We start from the raw sequence: 18,070 nt of genomic DNA, 5'->3' as shown, positions 1-18,070 counted from the left end.
ACCAACACATACGAAAGGAGAATTCCGGAGATCTAAAAAACAGTTTAGATGCGAAATACTGTAATTACACAGCCCCATCTGAAGCTTATTATGCACATAATATTTGTATGTATTTGACTTTTACCGATACAATAAAGTCGACGTTCAATGTGAAGATATTCCAAGCCGTAAACGCCACGGGAAGAACCCGTAAACGGCACAGTGTCTTGCGGATCTGCATCTCCAGGCCAAGTTTTTCGCAATCAAACTCTTCGGAAATGATGCTTAAAATCCCTCCAAGAGACTGTGCCTAGTAGTAAGGAAGATTCTGTCATTTCTGTGCCTATGGACCATTATTAGTACTGTTGCTTTGACAAAGATTCTGGAGCGTTTTATTACCTGTCTATTAGCATAGGCAGCCGAAACCAACCGTTGTACTAGCAAAATCACATTAAACGATGCATAGACTGCGTAGAACAGGAGATTGGTGGCATTTTTCGTGAACATATAACCCATGCTCGGAGGGCCGACACCAATGACTACACCGATCAACAGCACCAATCCCACCACTTCCAGTGCCAAGCTGACGAGACTGGAAGGTGCATAAATATCATCCAGTTCACGGACAATCTTCGACAAAGCCAAATGTTCTTCCCGACATTTGTTAATCCCGGCCGCAAACACTTTGTACGTGCTATCACCAACTGCATACGCTCGGTAATACGCGGCACACTGGCGCTCGTTCTGCTTAAAGGCTGATCCGATAGTCAGCGCCAGGATGGTGAAAGATGCAGCGAAGGCCACAGCGATACTCGCATTTCCACATGCCACGACGGCCTGCAAAATTACACCGTGAAATGCGCCAATCTGGAAACCGAACATGACTTCCTTCCGGTTCCACACATCGTGTATTCGAAGTACCAGAAGAGAAAAATAAGCTGCACTGAGACCTGGTAAACCCATTCCCATTAATAAAATGTAGCTTTTAGCCGGCTTCATTATCATCGGGACATTTTCCACATGCCGGCGCAGGTTTTCGATGATAGCCGGTAGTTGTTTACTATGCAAGGCCATCATCCATCCATACACATTGACCAACACTGCATAGAGAATAGATATGATAGCAACAATTGTTAGCGGAATTCGCGCTTCGCGGGTGGTCAGCAGGGCGTCTGAGTATGTCAAAACGACACCGATTAAGCCGCATATTGCCAATATGGAAAGCGTAATTCGAAAGAAAATGGACCAGTGTAAAAACTGCGTTCCGGTGGCCGTTTGGTGCCAAGGACACATTCCGCAAAGACGCAGCATTAGCAGAACAAAGCGGAAGTACCCACCAGGCTTGTTACAATTCGACTCAGGATTCGGGTGCATTTTCTTCTGCGGTGGATTACGTAGTTTCATAATTAATTCAGGCAGTGTTATGATGACACACGGTGCGGATGGATTCACAACAGCAAATTTTCAACAAATATTATTCAAATTAATATCTATACCCATAAAACGATAACATGTAGGTATCTCCAATCGGCCAGTTTACCTTAACAAATAACTGCGAAGGCGGTTCCGTTTCTAAACCAAATCAACTGAGAGGCTCTGGTGAAGTACCAGCTCGAGAAGCAAATAAGGCAAACAAAGAAGGCAGAACACGATGACTTTAGAATCCACCAGGGTAACTTTCCGAGTGATACTTTGATAGGCAATGAATAATCGTCATGTATTCCCAAACTCCCACTCCGATTATTTCGAGAGCAGCCATGAGTAATGCGTCTACCCTGCAGAAATAACGAAACTATCACCCTTTCAAGCTCCCGTGCCGCCGATACATACCAGCGTTTCACTTTGGCATCCATGATCGTTATAAGTTATAACTAACAAAATTATAATAATAATTTTCTTGTGACCTTAGAAATAACTTAGCATGCAGTTTAAACACCGTTTTATCGAGACTGTTTGGTTGTATTTAGCAGCAAAACTGTCGCGACGTTGTACAGGGATTTGTTTGTTTGGTACATACATGCTTACCAATAGTGGTAAACATGTACAAGTATCTACCACTCTATCCAATCTAAACATGTGTCTATCAAATTATCTATCGAATCTACACATGTATCTAATGATTGAGCAATCTACAAAGAAGAATACAGCATAGTTAAGCAAAATTCATGATCGGATAAAGTGCATAGAACATGCTATTTAAATCAAAAAGCTGCTCAAGAGCTACAGTAATATTATGCTGTTTGTGTGCTCCGAAAAACAAACTTGCTTTTCCAAACTAAAGATGCGATTAAATTATTTGGATACTTGGACGTGTTGACAAGAAAAAATATAAGAAGATCATGTCAGCTAAGAACCACACCGGCAAAAGATAGGGCTCATGCGTTGAGGAAGCAGGTTTGAGATTTCCTTGTCACTCACGGATGACGTCATGGTGTTGGAGATTTCTGCACCAATGAGCGGCAGCTGAGGATCATTTGAGAAAGTGCTGAAAATATCCAGTTTCTTATTGCAACGCACAGTCTGTGTGAAGTGCTTAATAGCGACTGGGATCAGAACACAACTTCAGCACATCTTCATTCAGCTCGAAGGACCACATCATCAACGGACTTGGGACGCAGCGATCGGGAGCCGCACGAAAGCATGCGCTCGAACCGTTTAGAAAACTACAACAAAAGGACTTTGGTTAACCACCGCCTTCAGTGCATGTTACAACTCGATGCAAGGCAGTCAGCTGAAAGCTGTGGAGAACCCGAAAACCAGTTTCGCTATTTTGTGCGCAGATGTTGATACAAGTCTATTATACAGTGCTAAGTGAATTGTAATTCAGGCAAAAGTAGTGTATTTCATGATAATTATTATTTTGTCCTACAGATTTCGGTGTTATATTATATAAAGAATAAAAATTATATAACAACAGTATAACATTTAGTTAGTACTGTATTTTCTGTGGTGTTTAATATGCATGGCGAGATGATTACCGATTATTATTTTCTAGAGCTGAAAGTTGATACTGGTATTGATGAGCCATTTTAAATGGCAACCATATGATCTAAGCGTGCCTGCACTGAGCATCAATTATGACCTTAGCTTGCTCTTCTGTGATGTTGCCGCTCATGACGATTTCATTGGCTTTTTGGAATTCCGGGTTCTGCAGGGACTGATTTTGCCTATAAATATTCACGGAGCATTGGAAGAGCGCCAACTGATTCTCCTCCGTACAATTTGGTCCAAACGCTGGGGATAGTCCTGGTAGACCCAGCATCGTTAGCTGAGAATACACGGCTCCGCAGAGCAAAGCAATCGCGCAGAGAACCCGCAACATCTTTTGAAGTTGTCACGCTCGGATAAAACCGCAACAATAAAGTCAAAAAAAGCCGAATGTGAAATCTGCGGTGTTGGCGGTTTTTTTAACAAGCGGTGTAGTGCTGCGGTGTGACCGGTGTATTTTGTTTACGCGTGTGGCACTGGCAACGACAGGGGCAGTTTGTGGTAGAAAACTGGATAAACTTTGCACTCTTTACCTGGAAATGTAATCAGCAATTTGAACGCGAAATTCCTATACACCGTTTTAACTATCCCAGTTGCTAGAAAGCCATCGAACAGTAGCCGAATAGATCTTATGATTCTTATCATCTCAAATTGTAATCCCCGAATCCGGAAGGCGGCGATGGTATCGTACCATGCCGCAAAATTTTACGGCGTTATTGCCTAAATTCTGTTGAGTCCGTAAGAGTACTCGCATAATCAGTACTAGTAGATACTATTCACTTTACGTTTATTAAACTAGTAGACACTATTCATTTTACTTTATTAAATGAAGCAACTTTATTAAATTATGTAAAGCGAATCATGTACAGTGAATATGCAAGTACTCGTACTGTACATTAGTTTTACGTATAAAAAAGATTTTTAAAATTCATTTCATATTAAAGTTCATTTCATGACTATACAAATTTTGTAAACGTCATGTAAATGACCTTTTTTATACGTAAAACAGATACTATCGCACTTCAAACAAGTACCAAGGCACTTCACCGTAGTCGAAATTTTGCTTACTTCAGCCCGGTCCGTTCTCCCAAAGCACTCCAGTTTCCCTTGTCTGTACTTATGTCCCGTGGTTAGTGCTATATACTACTAGTACAGTACTACAAAACGAATTTAAAATGGGCAGCTAACCATTTTAAATTCGTTTTGAAAATAGCATTTTCATGACCGATCGCACAATTTTTTCCAGTTTTCGGTAAATTCGCAGCTTTTCTAACAAACTAGCTTAATAGTCTGAACGTTATTAGCTGTTCCCTGCTCCCCCATTTCCGCAGTCCCCTAGAGCAAACGAAATATCCCTGGGCTTATACGTACTACGGAGTCAGTTACGGTATGTTACATAAATATTTAAATTAGTGTCCTACCGCAAACTTAGATATTGCCTTTATGACCGATTCTTCAAAACGATACTTTTTGATTAAATGCAGTTCCAGCTACAGTCTGTAGTTAAAAGTTAATATTGCAAGAAAAACATACACTTGCGGCGTATATTTATACGACTTGCTTTTTCCGTGAGCGTACTATAGTATGTGGTCTAGAAAATGCAGCTCCATCTTCGAAGGAAAAGAAGAATGGATCAAATTGCAAAGATGGTGCAATCCATTTCGTGGAGCGATAACGGATGGAATACAGTAAACATTATTATTGAGGATTTGAGGTATTGCCACCGGTGTAAACCCTTTATTGCAGACTTGGATGGGTTATAAAAGACAACAATCCTAAGCGCTGGCGCTTTGACATGCGTGACATGCGTACGAAGCCATAGCGTTAATTCCTTAATTAACGTGTAGAACTGACAGAAAGCAAAAGTTGCAGTGCCGATATCCTAATTTTTCAGATCTATATGGCCACGAATGGATACACCGGAGCCGGCAAACCAGAAAAGACTGACCCAAACCAATATTTATATTCTGAAAGCCCATAGTCGAAAACCCGGCCAGATAGTATTCATTTCTTTCAGAACCTCTTCCGCTTGGAACGCCAAAGCGGAAGAGTTTTGACTACCTTCACCAAATGCAACTAAATTATTGTAGTAATAAGTATTATCGGAGTATTTTTAACCAGGCAATGTTGCCACGTAAACCAACTGAAATATAGCTAGAAAATGAACGTCATTCCTACTATTTAAATTATCAGAATCTTTTAATTAGCAGATCGTTATTACGACAAGAACGACAACGAGTATATATGTAACGGTGTCATCGATGAAAATTTCTGCACGAGTGCCGGCCGGTCAAGAGACCAAGCTATCGGTACTGTCCAGTGTACGGGACCCGTTAGGTGAGCGGGTGACCGAGCTATCGATACTGTCCAGCGCAAATAGCCCGTTAGGCAAACCAGCTAGCCGGTGACCGAGCTAGCGGATGCACAGAGCCCGTTAGGAGAACGATTGACCGAGCCACCGGTACTGTCCAGGGTTCGGAACCCGTTAGGTGAGCGGGTGACCGAGCTACCGGTACTGTCCAGTGTACCGGACCCGTTAGGTAAGCGGGTGACCGAGCTACCGGTGCTGTCGGCCCGTTAGGCAAATGAGCTAGCCGGTGACCCTGCTACCGCTACTATTTTATGCATAGAGCCCGTTAGGGGAACGAATAACCGATCTAACGGTACTGTCCAGTGTACGAGACCCGTTAGGTCAGCGGGTGACAGTTCTGTCCATTGCACAGATTCGTCACATGCAGAACCATTGACCGAGCTTCCACTACCCAGATTGATCAGGTTAAGGTTCACAGAATCATGGATTCAGTTGTGAGAATTTATGGTGATTTGAAAGAATTATGAACTGATTAAAATAATCATACTCGTATAAAAATCAAATCCGTGTTTTATATAAAATCCGTTTTTTGCGCTAATACGATGTACCGATTATGCTTGGAGGAATTATCTTATTTTAATAAATATTCATTGAAAACTAAATAAAGTGGCCGTTGACCACAAGAAACGCGGAGGTGAAGCCGAGGCTGTTTCTTGTACGTACATATAGGCCCGCTACGTCATAGCAGCCACCAGTAACGTTATAGAGCTGGCAGCGGTAGCGCCATAGCGGTCTGCTGCGTAACGTCATAGTGTTACTTCCGTAACACAAGTCAGTAACGCACTTCCGTAACTTACTTAACGGGTTCCGGGCCTGCGCTACGTTCCGGTGGATTGTTTACCTCTCGGGTTCAGTAAATTCGGTTTCACTGTTAACAGCCTCATTATGGTTTCCGTTACCTGACGTCATTCTCACCTAGGTTTGCTGATTTCTACAAATTAACTGCAGCGCGTTTGTAGCACGGTTTATTACGGTACAAGCTAGACCTTGGCAATTATGGAAAAACCCACCGTTAGAGTCGTTATGAGTTACAGGGAGTGTGCGAGTTACGCTATTTTTGCAAGTAAAACCGAGCTTTGTGCGCGTGTACCCAAGCAATGTGCGCGACGGAATGCACAAAGGGGAAAAATGTTGTGTACGGAGCGCAAACTGTAAAGAAGCTGGTCTGGTGTATCAACAAAATTGGCAGCATAATCTAAGTCAAAACCGAAATGCACTGATGATCTAATGTTGCATTATGCAGCTGTACACGCATGCGGTCCATACTCTCAGAGCCAATACGAGCCTAGTTCCCCGGACAGTAAGTAAAGGGCGATTATAAACTGCTAATTCACACCAAAGTGCGTTTATTCGGTAATTCCTGTACGATTACAGCGGAGCAGTCACTAAGCTGTAGCCAGCAATAAGTTATTTTTGTTACACAGCTTGAAAATAATGCTTATTTCAGAGTCTAGCAAAATGTATGACAAATATTCACGTTTTACTTTACCGTGTTTACGCTTCTTCGGAATGTGTCTTTGGCAGGAAACTGGAACAGGACCGAAGCTGCTGCCGTATTCCATAGTCTCCCGAATTTGCTTTATCCTCGTGGCGCTATGTGCTTTAACGGTTGATTTTCTAACCTACTCGCACACTTGGATTGCCACAAATGAACCGAAAATTCCACTAACTCTTGTGGCTAGTTTATTTATTCTAGTTTCGCTCCTGGTGACTGTCTACGGTTCTCTGATGGCGCTGCGTAGCAAGCCGCTGCCATCTATCATGGGGGAATTACGTAAACATGTCCACAATGTGCCGCTCGTGGCACGCACGCTGAAATGCTGCTGTATATGCTATGCTGTCTGCCTTTATGGACTTGGCATTTTATTGACTTACATCACGGTATTGCGTATGCGCGATGCTTGGAATCGAAAAGAGGTCATCTTCGGTTTCGAGTTTTATTCCGTATATGGACTTGCTCTTCAGCTGTGTCTGATGAGCGTGATTTCTGATGTGGCTGTAGCGTTCTCACTATCGTTCGTCATTCTCGCCGTGACCTTAGGGTCAGCCTTCAGGCAGATTCCATACATATCTACTGAGTATTATCGGAAGTACAAAACAGGTGGCACTGATTATGAGGACCTTCAGGTGGAAATTAATAAGTGTAGACGCCAGCATTTGGCATTGTCTGACATTGTTCGGCGTCTGGATGATATCTACGCTCCGTCCAATTTTGTTAGTTTAATGTTGGAAGTTCTTCTCGTGGTTTTCATGGTCGGAATAGCAACCGGTGTGGCTCTCTCAAAGGTTGGGCATATGTTTACGAATAACACAACTGACATGCTGTTCTGCTTATTGAGTGCAGTGCTTAATGCTTTCGTTCTCATGCAACGGATGATTGCCGCGGCTTACATGCAAAAGCAGGTAAGTATGTACATATGTACTTTAATTTTCCATGGACAAGCGTGATTTTACTGGTACCTTACAAAACATCCGCTGCAAGTACTGTAATTAAAAATGCTACCGTAAGCAGCTTACTCGGTCGGCCAGTACAAAAACTGAATACATACTTCTGCTGTTGACAATAAAATTTACCAGAAATTTTAATGCCGACTACAGCTTCAGTGATTCACTGCAGTATTTTCGACACCTGCGAAACTGATGCGGAATTGCACTAGCAAGTCGGCAACCATAACCTAAGTGCAGTGCACTTAGGTTATGCAGTGCAGTGGGATGCGGTGGGTAATCCAAACACTTTTCTGTAGGCACACTCAATTATGAGGATTTTAAGTATAGTTTCGGAAGATTTCGACAGCGGAAACGATAGACTGGAAGCCCAAATAAACAAAACACTGCGTCGTTTGCGGGACTGTCCTGTCGTGTTTACGGCTGGAAGTATCTTCACACTTGACACCGATTTTATTCTGTCGGTAAAGTTTTGGCTACATGAACTTTGAATGCCTTGGCGAGAATAATCTCATCAAAGCTTTTCAGGTGTCCGGTATTCTTATTACGTACGTTTTGGTGCTTTATGAGATGAATTCTAAAGACGATCACCATGCCATGTTCCACTGCAACTGTACAACAACATGCCCGTAAACAAATGCTGCTGACATTCACGGTTAACGTCATCGCCATGACTCTTCTGTTCGTAATTCTTATCCTGTTTTTCACTAACCGTTCTAGTACACGTACTGTCTTTCGGCCGTACAGTATTATACTTCGTTAAAGCTAATTAGTTACTCCATGCGTGAAACTGTTTTTGATATATATGACAGCGCTTGATATTGATGGGTTTACTGTATGCAAGATATGCCTTGGAATTTGAAATTATACGCTGTTCTACCGGTATAAAGAAGCTTTAGAACGGGAAAAGCCAAACTTTACAAAGCTTGTGGTTTAAACGTACTTATTCTCCAAATATCTGACTGGTTTGAAATTAAAGCTGATACCCACTCGCAGCCGTCGCAGGCGCTATCAGCTCAGGTCGGTAAAGAATGATTGCACTGGAAATTTGTCCAATTCATATATGGAAAACGAACGACGAAATACCGTTCTGTGTAAGTGTTACAAAAGGTCCAGCAATCACCAGTTACAGTAGTTGTCGTTAGTGCTCTCTGTAGCCAATGCAATGGCAAGAGTGGTTCCCGCTCTGTTAAGCTTGTGCATTGTCGTTCTCTGTCCCGCGAGTACCATTGTCCACACTTATCGTCGAATTGTCAGGAGCTTGGTATTCAAAACTATGACGAATGCGCTGCATTAAGTAATGCGAAATTAGAGTCGGGACCGTCGCTCTACGATGCCATATTATCGCTTTTTACAAATAGCCCAAAGGGACCGGAAACTGTTGACCCCGAACCAGTGGTTGATGCAGTGTGCAAGTAAGCATACGATTTAGTGTATTGACAGTTGACGCTATGGTTAAACCGTTAAAGGTTTCAAACTGATCCACTATGCTGCAGACTGATGGAAGCTGTCGGCGAGTGCATTCCCAAACGGTGTTACATAATTAGACCATACGATGACACTGAAATACATCTGTACCGCAAAATGCTTACAAAGAATTGTGCGCGAACAGCAGCCACAAGTTAGTCCTGACGGAAATTGTGCGATGCATGTTAAAGCTGTATTTTCCAGTGGGCCTGGACAACGGTCCAGAGGAAGATATACGGGAAGCTTATCACGCTGTTGACGTCATCAGCGCTCCGTGTCGGTAAGACAAAATTTATCAGAATCCTAGGGCGATTAATGGCAATCGGCACAAAATGTTTGGCTAAAATACGGGTACCTCCTCTACCACCAACAGCAATATTTCCACTTCATTTGTTCGATCACTTCTGCTACCTATTTAGACAATTGACCACGGAAGTATTCCAGTTTTCGGAAGGCACAAAATTGTCGAAACAAATGTTTTACGAAATCTTCAATTTTGTTTTTGACTTTCACGCATAACATGGGCCAGTCACAAGTAATCCCTTCAAAAACTCGGACCATGAGCCAGTCACAAAACACACGCTATTAGAACTCCAATCTTGAACGGTGCGAGATAAGTACAGTAAAACCTCTCTATAAAATACAGGCACGGTTCCATCAGTTTCGTATTTTATAACGGGGTGTATTTTATAAAGGGAAACTGTATTTGTAATTTGTGAATTGCGCATACAGTGAAACCTCTCTTAAAATACACTTCTTTATTAAATACACTTCTTTATAACATACAACCTTTAAGGAACCGGATTGGCTCGCATGTTATAACATAGGGGGGATTCTCTTTATAGCATTCACCTCTTTATAAGAGTTACATACACCTTTCGCGGAACCGAATGTAGTTTTACCGGTGTAGAGAACCTCCGCATAACATTCAGCTCCGGTTAAATACAGTTGCATTCAGTTACCCGGATGTAGTTTAATGCAGTCACAAAACCGTCGAATATAGCGAGCAACGTGAGCGTTGATTGCGTTCATGGTTGTAGCGTCGGCAATGCTTTTTAGAAAGCGGAGAGAACAGCGAGCAGAACTCAAGTCACTCTAGATCGTTTTTCGGACAGCAGTGGATGTGATTTGCATTTGTTTTGTACTTGTTGCATACTGTCTTATTGTTATCAACTATGTACAGTAATAAAATACTGCTCGGCTGTCGCCCCCGCCCCCTAAATGTAATTAGTGCCCCTGGGGGCAGTTTCCCTTTATAAAATACACCCCGTTATAAAATACGAAACTGGTGGAACCGTGCCTGTATTTTATAGAGAGGTTTTACTGTATACATGTATGTGTAAAGTTAAAATCAAAGTACTGTAGCCGCCCGCACAAGTTGCTCCATTGGCAGATCCGGCCGCTGCCTTCTCCCTGCACACACTGCGCTGAACAGCGAGCAATGTGAGGCCAAATATCCGTATACCTCACTCTGTGGGGCAACTTGTGCGGGCGGCTACAGTACAAGCCCGTTTTGAACCTGTAGACCGATGTAATCGTGACGCAGTAAATAGCGTACAATAACGTATCTACTCTACGCTGGATGCACTGGCGTAAATCACACAATCTGTTTCACTTGTCTACAACTGTCTACCTCACACCGCAGTGGCATTAACGGACAGTATCGTGACGTGCCGGAACCCTTTGAATGGCTCAAGAGTCAAGACCACGTTTCTGAAATACAGTGAAACTTCTCTACTACGTACACCCTCCGTTCCTTGCTTCCTGAACGTTACAAAGGGGTGTACGTTAGGTAGAGGCACTGCCCCTAGGGTTGAATAATAGCGCCCCCCCCAGGGGTAGGTATATATTTGTGTGTAGCAACCCGAGGCGGCGCCGTGTATGTTTTGGAATGTAAAATAACTTCTCTAACTTGACGGCGTTAATGTTTTCGAGCATTTTCTCCAATAAAAAACTGATGCTTTCTTTTTGCGTCTATTTTTAAACAGCTACAGTACGGTAACTGACAGGTTAAGTTCCCAACTACGTACGTAAATGTTGTTTTTTATCGTTTCGCTGTTTTGCATCGCATGATCCGGCATTGGGCAGACTTAAAACTAGAAGCCGAAGCTTTCTTTGAAATTGTTGTTTCTCGTTCTTAGCCAGCTGTACGTAACGCAGGGGTTAAATGTACCTTAAAATTGGTATGCCGTTCCATGATAGGTGTACGTTATACTTGTAGAGGGGTGAACGTTATAAAGAGAACGGCCCCTTTTTGTTATAATATGCCGGACAGTCCGGTTCCCAGCCGTATGCACATGATAAAGGGGTGAACGTTATAAAAGGGTGTACGTTACGAGGGGTTTCACTGTATCCCGCTTACAGCTTTCTGACGGTTTGAAAATGAGCTTGTAGGGTCTGTTTACTGTAATGATTTGTACGATTCGTGTACCTTGTGAGAATGGAGATACCATGGTGATCAGTTTCCCGCAGGTCACAATATATCTGAATAGCGCAAGTAAGTAGTCGATTGCTGAAAAAAGTCGATCGAAGGAATGGACCATTACCAGCACCACGGCCACAAAGAAGACGAGTATATCACTGTCACGGTCATTATTTTGTACCGCTACCAATACTATGGATACGAATTATGTACCTTGATGATGCTTAATCTACATCGCTGCTTGTACTAAAGGCCGTTTTATTCATACACACATCGTCCTGCATAATGCACACATGGTAATTCCAAGCAGAATTCTCGTTAGTACAAGTGCTTTGGAATATTTTTAGAATTATGCGACGGCTGTTGATAATGCATACACCGGAAGTGATCGAAGCACAGTGTCATGCCATAATATCTGATTACAATTCGCGGGTCTATCCATAGCCTATAGACCATATCGACACATATTACGCTCTTTTTACTGACGATGATCTCGAGGAGGATCCGGTCCAGATCATGAAGCGCGTGACAAACTCTAATCGCGATCAAAAATTATGCATCGCGTACCAACGCATGTGCATATTTTATCGCCATCCTAAAAAATCTTCTTGAGCCACTAAAAGAAACTTTTTTATGTAGTAACTTTCCGTGATTCCTCATTTTATACTCGTATTTATATCATGGGAGGTAGTTGTAAGATGCGAAGGGCTAGGAGGTGGCGCTGATTTCGTTTAATACGTACAACGTCGTACATAAATGCATGGACAATGATCGTGGGTTTACATGCATTCTTGTCAGTTACAATTTGCAGTGCGTAACCCACCAACCAACTGCTTCGAAACCGAGAAAGCAGTGCGTCGTCTGAAATTTGTGGTGCATCACCCCAACGTGACCACCTAGATGCAACCGACTTGATGTTGCTAAAGAGTACAGTCCTCTAAGAAAGCAGGAAACAGTTTGACCGAGGCAGCGCAATCAAAAGTCACAGTATTAGAATGCAATGCCTTGCAGGCTACAAAAATGCACGTCTTACTGCTGTTTTTAGATTAGTTGAATCTAAATTAAAGGTTATTATTTTCTTTTCGAGTTCAGCAGATTACTAGTTGATTCATCAGTTTTGCCATCGTTAGCTGACGATATTCCTCTCCATGGTTACAGCGTTTTATAAGTCAATTAGCACATTTGTAGCACAACTGTCAGTTGCTCGCCTTGCTGTTTCGGATCTCTTCTAAATAGAACACTGTTTCTGGATGACAGAGGAAATGTAAACGTCTAAATATATAAGTAAACATAGGGAAAACGTATCTTTCATGGCGCGGAACCATTAAAATACGCTTCAATTGTGTGTCAACAAAAGTACAAAAGTGGCAGCATAATCCACGTCAAAACTGAGAGGCTTTGACAATCTAATGCTTCTTTTTGCAGTTACATATATTAGGTAATCCATAAAATCAGGCTGCATACAAGCAGACTTTTCGAAGTTAGATTTAAAAGGACGATGGCCAGCTTGCAGTTAATCCACACTGCAGAAACACTACTGAAGTGTTTCAGCAGCTGCTCCTTGTCTAGTAGACTTTGGATTGGGTAGATGCAGTCGGTATTCCTTTGCAGGCAAAAAACGGTTCAGCATTCTCTGAACGGTCATAACCCTGTGATTTAGCAAAATGTTCGACAAATATTCGCGTTTAGTTTTGCAATGTTCGCTGTAACACAGTACCTTGTCACAGCTAATTAATTGCGATCCGCGAATGGATGTTTTCAGATATAACACTACGTTATCTTCTGATGGGATTTTTGTATGAAAAGTATTGTTCGGAATTTTGAAACTACTCGCACATATTATTGTACTTTAGCATTCAATAGAGACCTCAAGCCTGTAAGGGAGCTCATACCTATGTAATATGTTCAATAACCTCAGTTACCTGTACAGTTGTTAAACAAAATAAATCTGACAGGCGGCTTTCCTTCTTGTGTCTGACATTATTGTGCCGTATTTACTGCGATTTACCGTATATCCCATAAATTCCAACGATAAGTTTAGGTAGCCAAATGTTGAATATTTACGCAAAAATTGTAAATCATAATGAAAATCGTTCAATGAAAAAATCTGTTTCAAACCGTAAACGGGTATCTTCTGTTCCATGATAGAGTTTTGATTTTCTTGCTGTCTTTCGCAGCACTGTTTGATTAGTAGATTCAATACGTACGAGTATTTCCGAAAATCTTCGATGAAGTTTAGATTAGACTCTTTGAATTTTTTTCGTTCACCGTTCCCTTTGTTTTTAGTGAGGGGCGCAGGAATCGGCTTTTTTTGTTTGTTTATCCATTGTGAATTTATTGGTTCAAGCAATACTACTAGCGTATGCAAACAAACTGATACAGCGATACACCTTCACGCAAACAGCAGAACTGATGGAAAGAAGGAATATCCGGAGAGCGGAACAACAGTATCCGTCAGTTTTGCCATGTCATGTTTGAAACAGCGGGAGGATGATTCGGGCAGACATTTGAATGAGCTTGTGTACCGTAGTAGTACGAGTACTTAGTATTTCATGATTTTGTGTGAAGCTTTTCCGCTATCGACCCTGGCATTGAAACATATTGCGAATGTGGGCAGTTAATTCGGTGTAGGCCATTTTTGCATCGGCGCCGCAAGTAGCATTTACTTTCTCCAAAAGTACAATTTCTTCAAAACGATTGAGCAATCTGCAAAGAACAGCATATCTGTAGTATCAAAATAAAACCTATTGCATACGACAAAGTTCTTGGAAAATGCCATTTAAATTAAAAAACCTATTCCAAGACCAAATTAAGATTACTTGTATGGTTGTTTCGTATCGAAACCGGCATTTCCAAACCGAAAACAGCATGTGATTAAATTATTTATAAACTTAGATTTGTTGATAAAAAAATAATATGGAACTCAGTTAAGGACTATACCGGCAAATGACGGTGGTGAAGCGTTGAGGGAACGAGTTTGAGATGTCCTCGATACTCGTAGATGGCATCATAAGACTGGAGATTTCTGCACCAATAAGTGGCAGCTGAGGATCACTCGCGATGATGCTGAAAATATCCAGTTTCTTATTGCAACGCACACTCTCGGTGAAGAGCTTGTAGCGATTGGAAGTAGAACACAATTTCAGCACTTTCTCGTTCAGCTGGAACGACCACGTCATCGACGGACTTAAGACGCAGCGATCGGGAGCAGCACGAAAGCATGCGCTTGAACCGTTTAGAAGACTACAACAAAAAGACTTCGTTTGGTCAATGATCAATCACCGTCTTCAGTGCATGTTACAAACTCGATGCCAAGCAGCCAGTTACGAGTAAAACCTCTGGACAATCTCAAAAAACCAGATTCCAAGTTATAAGCGTAAATTAACATACCAGTATATTCAAAGCGAACTGTAATTGCGGCAAAGCAACTGGATTGTGCATCATCATTACTATGGCGTCACCTAGAAATTTCGGCATTACGAGTATTACGATCCCGAAAGAATCAAAATTGTATTTCTAACAATGGTTTAACATGTAACCTACGGGCAGTTAGTATTTCGTTTTCGGTGTCACTCACGTAAAGATTACTTATTGTCATTTTCTAAAGCTTAAACCTTAAACCTGAAAAGCTACTCTAAATTGCATCTGCAATCTGCATAATCTGAGCGTACCGGCAATGAGCATCAACAATGAACTTTGCTTGCTCTTCGGTGATAGTGATATTGCCGCTTATGACGGTTTCTACGGCTTTTTGGACTTCCGGGTTCTGCATGGTCTGATTTTGCATATGAAGATCCGTATAAAGATCCGTGGAGCATCGAAAGAGCGCCATCTGATCGTCATCCGTACAATTCGGCCCAAACGCTTGGGATAGCCATGGCAGGCCCAGGATCGTCAGCTGAGGATACACGGCTCCGCAGAGCAAAGCAATCGCACAAAGAACCCGCAACATTTTTAAAAAGTTGTGGCACACCCGGGCTAATATTAAATTAACATACCTAAGCTGTCAATGTGAAAGCTGAAGTGTTTAAGGCTTTTATAGCATACGGTATTGCCGCTTTGTGACTGGCTTTAGTGGCTTGTTGTATTCGGTTTGTTGCGACTTCAGTGCTGTGTTAAGTGTTAACCACATGGGTAGTTCCTTGGCATAAAATTGGGCGAACTTTACACTCTTTACCTGGAAATGCAGTGAGTAACATGAAAGCAACATTCGCACGCAGCGTGTTCCCCATCCCAGTCGCCAGAAATTCAGCGACCAAAAGGAGAATAGATCTTATCGTTTAAGATTATAATCATCAACTCAGGAAGGCGACGATGGTATCGTACCACGCAGGAAAATATGTCTGCATTGCTGCGCAAATTCTGCTGAGTCAACATATTCAAATTCAACAACCACGAACATGTGCTATTGCTTTCTAAAAATTAAAAAGCAACTGGACAGAATTCATAGATTTTAGCGTGGCGAACACTTTCGTGATAGCCGTATAGAAAACTGCTTCAGGCTTTTAAAGTTTTAATAACTAACACATAACCGAGAAGAAAATTCGATTCAAAAAGTTCCAACCTAAAGTCGGTATACCAGAAATCACATTGTGGATTTGCTTTTGCTTGGTCAACGCGAATTCATTCTGTCTTGCATGAAACAACACGCAAAAAATAAAGTTGATTTAGTGGATACTGTGACCTTCACGCGAGCTATAGATTGATAGAAATAAAATGAAGCAGATCGTCAGCACTTCGCATGAAGGCGCAAAAAGCGCATTTTTAAGTTTGACATTTAAAGAACAGCTGTAATTCGGCCTGCTTGCGCTTGCATAATTATTTCATATCTTAGTAGTTTTATCCGCTATCGACTCTGGCACTGAAACGTCTTGCGAATGTGGCCAGTTAATTCGGTGAAAGCCGTCTGGGCATCGGCACCGCAAGTAGCAGTAACCCTCTCCGAAGGAACTAACTCTCTTAAGCGGTTGAACAATCTGCAAAAAACAATACGGTATTTTAGCAAAATATTTATATAGGATAAAGCGCAAGGACAATGCCATTTAAAGAGCCTGCTAGAGAGCGACATTAACAGTTTGCTTATACGGATTTTCCGCATTCAAGCTGTATTACCAAACCAAAAATAGCGTGCGATGAAATTGTTATAAAAATGTGGGAACATCCCTTCAGTTGAGAAGCATACCGGCATATGATGGTGAGGAAGCGTTGAGGAAGCAAGCTTGGCGTGTCGTTACTCGTAGAAGTCATCGTAATGTTGGACATTATGACATGAATGTTTGCCAGCTGAGGATCACTCACGAAGGCGAAGTCAATGAAAAGTCGTTTATTGCAACGCGCAATCTCTGTAAAGTGCTTGTAGCGATTGGGAGAAGAACACATCTGCAGCACATTTTCATCCAGTTGGGAAGGCGGTATTATCACCGGACCTGAGCCACAGCGAGCTGCACGCAAGCATGCGCTCGAAGCGTTTGCAAGGCTACAACAAAAAAGTACGGTCAATCATCAGTGCATGGTGATGTGATGTAAGACAAGCAATTAAAATTTGTAAATAATCCAAAAACCAATAATTCTAAAGTTTTGATGTTCTGAGAACAGGTTAACTTGCAATATGTGCATACAACGTGCAGTGTACTTGCGACGACACACGTATTACACAGTGTACATACATCCGCATTATTAGGTCGTGATTTACAAATGTCGATGTCAATACGATTACGAAAGAATCAAAATCATACAGCAATAATTTAACCTGAAGCTTGAAAATATTGGTATCCAAAGCCTACTCTATGTTCATCCATATAATCTTTGCGTACCTGCAAAAAGCATCGGCAATCTCCTTCGCCTGCTCTTCAGTGAACATGCCGGTCTGAAAGATTTGGACGGTCTGTTGGAATACTTGAGCCTTGGTCATATTTTGCATCTGAATTTCCGCGGAGCACTGGAAGAACGCTAACCGATCTTCTGTCGCACAATTTTCTCCAAAATTTAGTCCGGTTAGACCCGGCATCGTCAGCTGAGAATACACGGCTCCGCAGAGAAAAGCTACCGCACAGAGAATCCGCAACATCTTCGGCAATTTGTGGCGCGCGGAAAAGCGCGAAGTATCAGTAATAAAGTAGAAAAGGTTTAATGTAAAAGTCTGAGAGTTTGCGGCTTCTGTATTAAGCGCCACGTTTGTGACCGGCTTGTTTTATATCAGTTTGCCGCTACTTAGTGCAAAGTTTACCCAGTGCCACAAACGCCAGTGTGGCAATAACAGCCACGCTTTACCTGGGAATGCAAAGGGTAACTTGAACGCAAAATCAGAGACACAGCGTTTTCACGTTCCCAGTGGCCAGTAGCCAGCAAACAGTATCAAAATAGATCTGATCGTTTAAGACTATAATCACTGAATCGGG

At 42.1% G+C, this 18,070-nt stretch overlaps 2 protein-coding genes across 2 annotated transcripts; both read right to left on the bottom strand.

Annotated features, from left to right (window-relative positions):
* Positions 1 to 13,978: 13,978 nt before the first annotated feature.
* Positions 13,979 to 15,758, bottom strand: LOC129594668 (uncharacterized). The gene is made up of 3 exons (XM_055491434.1): positions 15,344 to 15,758; positions 14,613 to 14,915; positions 13,979 to 14,378 (listed from the first exon to the last, which is right to left on the bottom strand). The coding sequence occupies exons 1-3, from the start codon at positions 15,622 to 15,624 to the stop codon at positions 14,249 to 14,251; spliced, it is 714 nt and encodes a 237-aa protein (XP_055347409.1). The 5' UTR covers positions 15,625 to 15,758; the 3' UTR covers positions 13,979 to 14,248.
* A 517-nt stretch (positions 15,759 to 16,275) lies between these two features.
* LOC129594621 (uncharacterized) lies at positions 16,276 to 17,995 on the bottom strand. The gene is made up of 3 exons (XM_055491371.1): positions 17,486 to 17,995; positions 16,855 to 17,148; positions 16,276 to 16,648 (listed from the first exon to the last, which is right to left on the bottom strand). Exons 1-3 carry the CDS (start codon positions 17,737 to 17,739, stop codon positions 16,519 to 16,521), a joined length of 678 nt encoding a protein of 225 aa, XP_055347346.1. The 5' UTR covers positions 17,740 to 17,995; the 3' UTR covers positions 16,276 to 16,518.
* Positions 17,996 to 18,070: the final 75 nt, after the last annotated feature.

The sequence above is a fragment of the Paramacrobiotus metropolitanus genome, unplaced genomic scaffold (assembly GCF_019649055.1).
Source record: "Paramacrobiotus metropolitanus isolate TYO unplaced genomic scaffold, Prichtersi_v1.0 Parri_scaffold0000070, whole genome shotgun sequence".
Taxonomy (NCBI): domain Eukaryota; kingdom Metazoa; phylum Tardigrada; class Eutardigrada; order Parachela; family Macrobiotidae; genus Paramacrobiotus; species Paramacrobiotus metropolitanus.
Note: the sequence above shows the minus strand (reverse complement) of the source record. Positions and strands in the feature narration are given on the sequence as shown.

Coding starts and splice junctions, on each gene's coding strand:
- LOC129594668 (XM_055491434.1), bottom strand. CDS start 15,624: ATGTTGCGGGTTCTTTGTGCGATTGCTTTGCTCTGCGGAGCCGTGTAT. Junction 14,916..15,343: donor ATTGTTGATGCTCATTGCCG/GTACGCTCAGAT, acceptor TTTTTGTTGTAG/TCTTCTAAACGGTTCAAGCG. Junction 14,379..14,612: donor TTCACCACCGTCATTTGCCG/GTATAGTCCTTA, acceptor TGTTCTTTGCAG/ATTGCTCAATCGTTTTGAAG.
- LOC129594621 (XM_055491371.1), bottom strand. CDS start 17,739: ATGTTGCGGATTCTCTGTGCGGTAGCTTTTCTCTGCGGAGCCGTGTAT. Junction 17,149..17,485: donor ATTGCCGATGCTTTTTGCAG/GTACGCAAAGAT, acceptor TTTTTGTTGTAG/CCTTGCAAACGCTTCGAGCG. Junction 16,649..16,854: donor TTCCTCACCATCATATGCCG/GTATGCTTCTCA, acceptor TGTTTTTTGCAG/ATTGTTCAACCGCTTAAGAG.